Raw genomic sequence first — 7573 nt, 5'->3', positions numbered from 1 at the left:
GCTTAATTGAACGAGCTGAAGTTAGAAGCTGATTGGCTGCACTGTAAATATTCCCCTCGATGTGTGGGTGGTAATGAGTTAAAGCGCAATTTTTTCTTTTACATTGGGACACACAAATAGGACATTTTGCATTCATTGTTAAAGTACACTAGATAATTTATTATTGGGTTATTTAGTGGTTTGAAAATCACATGTCCTTTGTAATCTATGTTCAGCAGCACTGCACTCATTTAAGCCCCGTACACACGCGTCGATAATTGGCTGTGAATTTTCGGCCAATGTCCGATCGGCCGATTTTCGGCTTGTTAGTATGATGATTCCGACAACCGACTCCAACCGAAAAATCTGGTGTGCAGGCTATAAAATATTTGTTGGCTGTCAACACAACGGACGATTTTCCGTCAGTCAGTACAGATTTCGGCAGACAAAAATCTGATGAGCAAGTCTGGGCATGCTCAGAGAAGAAAAAACACACGGAAAGTAAACCAGCACATGACATCACTTCTGGAGTAGATTTTTGTTGGCCGAGAAAATTCGTACGCAGTCTAGGCACATTCCAAGCAACAAAACACCACTCTGGACAAAAGTCGGACGATCGGTCGGTCGGCCGATAATCGTTGCATGTTTACGAGGCATTAGAGATGCATAGTTTATGGTGAGGGAACACATGACAGTGCTGGCTAGCGTCTCATCGTCGTTGTTATTATCACTTTACGTTCTCCTTTTGTTGATTGCAGGGCCTGAGTTTTTTGCATTTATTAGGAAGAGCTGCTGTAGTTGGGGTTTGGTGCGCCATTGCTGAAGCAGGTCTTCCTCTGTACACCAGTCTTCTTGCAGCAGTGATATTGACGGGTCATTGTTGTAAGCTCCTCCATGCAGAAATTATCCAAGGCATCCTCCCACTAGAAGAGAGCAGATGGTTACATTACTGCATCTTAGGGAAAGTAAAGCCGCTTTTTTGGTCAGTATGCATTCTTTTGAGAATTCATAAGCTGATCTTTATTTTTTTTCAATCTTTATTTTACATACTGTATACATGGTATGGCCATTTGTGGACACCTGACCATCACACCTACAACTATATAGCCAAGAGTATGTTGACACCCCTCCAAAAATATTAGGTATATGTCATCGTCTTTCCAGTAAAGGGTCCTGCAAAGACATTTTTAGACAATTTTGTGCCTCCAACCATGTGGCGGCAGTTTTCTGTTCCAGTCACCTACATAAAGACAGGATATGAAGAATTTGGAGTGGAGGAACTTCGATGGCCTACACAGAGCCCTGACCTCAACCCTAATTAAATACATTTTTAGATAAATTAGAATTCTGTTTGAGAGCCAGGTCTCAATAGTCCTCACAAATGGCTGAATAGACCCAAAGGAGCAGCCCAAAATTTTGTGGAAACCTTCACAGAAATGTTAGGGCTGCTAAGCCGGCCATAGATGGTTTCTAATCTAAGCCGGGTTCAGTGGGAACCATCTGATATTCGAACCATCTGTTGGCAGGCTGTTTGTTCCATTGATCGAGTTGGGTACAACCCGCATGCCGGATATTTACATGCGATTATTGCCAGCAGCTATAGCCGCTAGCAATAATCAATGTGTTCTGCTGGCGGAGGATGGCTCCCTGTGCCCCCTACCTTGCTGGGAGAACACAAGAGCTTGATAAAAGAAAAGGAATTGGCAGCACTCCAGGTTGAGTCATAATCCAGATTTATTGACTAGACATCCAAATTATGACAATCGTGACAAGGTAGACGCGTTTCACACACTGACTGTGTGTTTAATCAGTAATGGTAGTGGTAATGATTAAGCACACAGTCAGTGTGTAAAACGCGTCTACCTTTTCACGATTGTCATAATTTGGATGTCCAGTCAATAAATCTGGATTTTGACTCAACCTGGAGTGCTGCCAATTCCTTTTCTTTTATCAAGTTTTCACGGAGGCGAGCCGGGGCATGCACCTGTGTGAGTCATCAGGCAATTACACCACCTTGAGCAGTGAGTTCTTGTCTCTTCGAACACAAGAGCTCCTTGGGAGGGATTACCCCCATCAACACTGACTGTTTTGATGGCGAAATCTATCTTCTTTCATCATCTCTTTAGTCAGATTGCCCTGTCTCTCCTTGGAGTTAAGGAGGGGGTGTGACCACTTTTGGGACTCAATATACAGTCTTTGTATGAGAGGTACTATAGTGAGCCAGGTCTCAATGGTAGTAAACCTCATAAATGGCTGAATGGACCCTAAGTCCCCAAGGAGCACCCCGAAATTTTGTGGAAACCTTCACAGACGTGAGAAGACTGTAAACGCTAGTACACATGGCCTGAATATGGGCTGTTATAGGGCAGTTCAGCAGAAACCGGCCAGTATGTACAGTAGGCTGTCCAGTTCCTGTCGAACAGGCACACTAGAAAACCAGCAATCAACCGGCATCCAATCAGCACTCACAACCAATGGCTGTGAGCGCTGACCAGTGTGTTCTGGTGGGGGGCGATCCACTTGTTAGAACATAATAGAGGTCATGGGCAGATTGCTGTACTAACATCACATAGTTAGTACAGCAAGCTCCTCCTGTACGAGGCTTTAGTCAGATAGCGCTGTTTCTTCTTGGAGATAAGAAGGGGTGTGACCACTTCCATATAACATTTTGCCGCTGAAAGTTTTCGTGCTAAAAATTTCTGCTTTATGGCCCTAATGGCTCTAGAAACTGGTTATGTCTCCGTTTGCCGACTAGGAGGATTAACGTATTGGAAACTTACCACTTTCAGTGCGCAGTTAATTTTCTCCGACTGACTGCAGCACCTGGAGTATCCCGTCTCTACACTGTTAATGGTGTTCCCTTGTCTCCAGAGGTGAGTGAACCCCGACTGGGGAAGGTTCTTGGCGCCATATGTCACTATTGGTCGGGTTTTTCTGCAGATATTGGCAATATTGGCTCCAGTGGGTTGCCCTGGAGGAAACTCTTTCAGGTTGCCGAAGAAGGGTGGACCACCCTGGACCAGGTGAGGAAGGTTAACTACAAGAGGACACAAGGGATATGTAAAATAATATTACAAGCAATAACAATATATATATATATATTATTTTGGGTTAGCAGTCCTCTGGTATATATAATATATATATATATATTATATACCAGAGGACTTCTAACACAAAATAATATGAAGATATTACAATTAGGCTCTTTTGGGTCCTTTCACATGGAACAAGGTCCGTTCTGCTCAGCAGGCGGATGACAGCTCCGTCTCCGCTCTGTGTGCAGAGACGGAGCTCTCAGATCCCCGCTGTCCTCTATGGGGGAATCAGATGAGAACGGACCGCCTGTCCGTTCTCATCCAATCCGATCTGCCAGATGGATGGAAAATAGGGTTTCCATCCGTCCGAAATTCACGGAATCGGATAGCAGCAGGTGTCAGCGGAGATGTCTCCGCTGACATCCGCAGCCCCGTAGGGATGCATGGAGCATCCAATCCGGTCCGCCTGAAAAACTAACAGGAGGACAGGATCGGATCGCCGGAGTGAAAGGGGCCTTTCTCTACAGGTGAAATATTTTTTATTCGTTCAATCAAGTGAATCAAGAATATAACTAATTATGGCCACGAGATGGAGCTGGCGATCATAGTAAAATGCATTTATTTTTTATGATCTTCAGCCCCATCTAGTGGCCATATTGTGGTATTTTCTTAATTCACTCATTTCTGTATGAATGAAAAACATATGACCTGGAAAGAATATAGCCTAATAACATTTGTTTTTGCCCATATTTGCATAGAACAAATGTACACATAGTATCACTGGATGAAAAACTGCAATTCCTTTTTTAAAAACACACCCCTAAGGATTCTCACATCAGCAAGGTTTATGGCTGGTGTTGAGAAAACAAACTTTTTGTTTTCTCAGAATCTCGTCCTGTGTTGAGTCCAATAGCCTGGAGGCTTTGTAGAGCTTTGGGTGGAATAAAGTATCTGACCTGGTAGCCAGACATCATTAGTCTCAGCTGTACATGGACCTTCATAAATGTGAGCTGACTGATTCTTGGGGCTATTTCACTCTCTGCTCTGGAAGCCTGATGCTGGGTGAAAAGGCTGAGTGCTGACAGAACACTAAATAAAGGAACATGTACTGCCTGTTTGTTTTGGGGGAGCACATTAGGTCCATTTCACACTTTGTGTAATCTCAAAAAGCCCCCCCCCTAGTTCTTATCTTAGGCTACAGAATGATTAGCCTTCACAAAGTAGAGATCTGAGGGTGGGAGAGAATTGACCCAAAGACCTAAATTTCGCCAGTACAACAGGTTCAAATTCTGATCCATCCATGTGCAGGTTGGTTGTATTGAACGATTTAGTAAATTCACAAACTATTAATGGCCAAAACTGTAGCAGCAAACAGCTTTTGAGAAACCAAAGATGGAATCTGGACACAGGCTTCAGGAAAACAAACTTTTTTATCCGCTAGCAAAGTGAACTTAGCCCGGCTCACGCTCGCTTGCTAAGTTCCCGAAATAGGCGTGCACATCACTTCTATATGAAAGTCTCAGTTGGTTATTCTTTCTTTTGTAGTTCTACAAACAAATTTGTCAGAAACAACCATTTTGTTTTACTAACCATCCGCCATGTTAGAAGGCTGATGCCACAAAACCAATGGACGCTTTTCTGTACTTCTGCTCCTGGACCTCTCTGCTGCCTTTGACACAGTGGACCACCCTCCTCCTCCCAGGGCTGTCTTTAATATGGATTGGACCCTGGGCAAACATTTTATTGAGCCCTCTCAAATACACTTAACTATGTGCAGGCTCAAGGGGCAGCTGCTTTAGGCCTCACAACAATGACTGGGCCCGGGGCAGCTGCCCCTTTTGCCCTGTGTTAAAGACGGCCCTGCCTCCTCCTCAAAAAACTCCACTCCTTTGGTCTCAATGACTGTACTTTTTGCTGGCTCTCATCCTACCTGTCCCACCTTCAGTGTCACTTACAGTTCTACTTCCTTCTCTGCTCTTCCTTTCGCCGTTGGGGGTCCCCCAAGGTTCTGTTCTTGGACCTCTCAATTCTCAATTTACACCTCCTCCCTGGGTCAGCTGATAATTGCTACGCACAATTTGGCTTATCACCAGATGGACTGTATTTGCTTTTTGGACACTTTTTTGGATTTCTTCTTTCTGGTTTAATTTGCTTGTTCACTATGCACGCACGTTGCATGAATATTTAAACCAATATAGGCATTTGCTTTTGCCATTTACTGATATTAGTTTGCACTTTTTGAGAAGGCACGGAGTTTTAACTGTATATCATTGATTGACTGCTCAACACGTTTCTATATTATGTTTTATGTTGATGTGGACAATATTGTGAGTGCGGCTGTTGACTTTAATTGAATTTATTTCACAAGTACGTTGATTACACTAAGCGCAAGTTTATTCTATTTTATTTCCAGCCTACGCTCATCCTCTCCCCTTGTGATGCAAGCAGCAGTGTGCGGCCAGTGGTGACGCTGTTTGACACAAAGCATGGAGAAAGGCCTATAAATTATACATATATATATATATATATATATATATATATATATATATATATATATATACACACACACATATACACCGTGTGTGTATATATATATACACACATATATTACAAATTTTGCCAGTGCACACATACTCAATAGAGAATGGGCCCAGGTGCTCACTAAAGCATGCAGTTTGTACAATCCAAAAGAAAATGAGGCGGCATGAGGTTGGTATGGTAAGTGCAAAGTGGAGATGAGGCTGGTAAGGTAAGTACAAAGCAGAAATGAGGTTGTTAAGGTAAGTACAAAGTGGAAATGAGGTTGTAAAGGTAAGTACAAAGCATAGATGAGGTTGGTAAGGTAAGTGCATAGCACAGATGAGGTTGGTAAGATAAGTACAACGCTCAGATGAGGTTGGTAAGGTGACTACAAAGCGGAAATGAGGTTGGTAAGGTAAGGGCAAAGCGGAGATGAAGTTGGTAAGGCAAGTACAACGCTCAGATGAGGTTGGTAAGGTAAGAACAAAGCGCAGATGAGGTTGGTAAGGTAAGTACAAAGCGGAAATGAGGTTGGTAAGGTAAGTACAAAGCGGAAATTAGGTTGTTAAGGTAAGTACAAAGCGGAAATTAGGTTGTTAAGGTAAGTACAAAGCGGAAATGAGGTTGGTAAGGTAAGTACAAAGTGAAAATTAGGTTTTTAAGGTAAGTGCAAAGCACAGATGAGGTTGGTAAGGTAAGTACAAAGCGCAGATGAGGTTGGTAAGGTAAGTACAAAGCGGAAATGAGGTTGGTAAGGTAAGTACAAAGCAGAGAGGAGGTTGGTAAGGTAAGTGTAAAGCGGAGATGAGGTTGGTAAGGTAAGTGCAAAGCGGAGATGAGTTCGGTAAGGTTAGTGCAAGGCGGAGATGAGCTTGGTAAGGTAAGTACAAAGCGGAAATGAGGTTGGTAAGGTAAGTATGAAGCGGAGATGAGGTTGATACGGTAAGTACGAAGCGGAGAGGAGGTTGGAAAGGTAAGTTAAAAGTGGAGAGGAGGTTGGTATTATAAGTGAAAAGTGGAGGTGAGCTTGGTAAGGTAAGTACAAAGCGGAGATGAGGTTGGTAAGGTAAGTACAAAGCAGAGATGATGTTGGTATGGTAAGTGCAAAGCAGAGATGAGGTTAGTAAGGCAAGTACAAAGCAGAGATGAGGTTAGTAAGGTAATTACAAAGCGGAGATGAGGTTAGTAAGGTAAGTACAATGTGGAGATGAGGTTAGTAAGGTAAGTACAATGTGGCGGTCTTACCTGCACAGGCCAGGCACAGGAGGCTGATCCAAATCACACGGGGAGTCATGGTTGCAGAGTGTGTCCTGGGCTCTCCTCCTCTGTATATAAACCCTCAGATCCTCCCACACAATGTGACTCACCGACCGTGCTCCTCCCCCCCCCCTCTCATCACACACAATGCTCTCAGCATGTTGATTTTGGGTAGCTATCTGAGATATTAAAACAAAGAAAATACTGTGAACCGTTTGTAAAATGCCCAGGATTCCCTTTATTCCAGAGAAGGGGGAATCCACATTATTTTCACTGATGGTGAATAATACCCAATAAGATTAGATATGTGGAGCAACAAGATGCAGCAAATCCCTACTCCCGGCACAGGACGGGTTCTTATGGGAAATGTAAAGTTGGGTTTGTTTGTTTCTTTTGTTATAATGTAGAGTAGATTTATCAAAACTCCATGGAATCACCGAAAAGTATGGCGATTTTCAGACGATACTGGCAGAGGGAGGCGATTGCTTCTCAATGTGTTCCCCAGATAGTAATTTCCATAAGATTATTGTTAATTTACACAAATATTCTTATTCTCCAAAAAATAATCCATACACATCCACTACTTGTAATCAATATTTCATTAAGTCTTTTCTTACTGAGTTTTTCTGCCTCCTTATAACATCCTCCATGAATATCCCTTTCCTTTTCCCCCTCACTTTTGTTGGTTTGGAATGAGCAGAGTGTATTAGTTGTCGTCAAATTCCATAGTGGGGATGGAATGGCACTTTATGGAGGAAGAGGATGTCTGAGAAAATGTTCCC

At 43.0% G+C, this 7573-nt stretch overlaps 1 protein-coding gene across 1 annotated transcript; it reads right to left on the bottom strand.

Moving 5' to 3' along the window:
- Positions 1-696: 696 nt before the first annotated feature.
- LOC309543272 (extracellular matrix protein 1-like) lies at positions 697-6883 on the bottom strand. The gene is made up of 3 exons (XM_082242728.1): positions 6780-6883; positions 2760-3016; positions 697-902 (listed from the first exon to the last, which is right to left on the bottom strand). Exons 1-3 carry the CDS (start codon positions 6826-6828, stop codon positions 759-761), a joined length of 450 nt encoding a protein of 149 aa, XP_082098854.1. The 5' UTR covers positions 6829-6883; the 3' UTR covers positions 697-758.
- Between the last annotated feature and the right edge of the window lie 690 nt (positions 6884-7573).

The sequence above is a fragment of the Pelophylax lessonae genome (genome assembly GCF_965119305.1).
Source record: "Pelophylax lessonae genome assembly, chromosome: 13".
Taxonomy (NCBI): domain Eukaryota; kingdom Metazoa; phylum Chordata; class Amphibia; order Anura; family Ranidae; genus Pelophylax; species Pelophylax lessonae.
The sequence above is the reverse complement of the archived record's forward strand: the minus strand, read 5'-3'. Positions and strand labels throughout refer to the sequence as shown.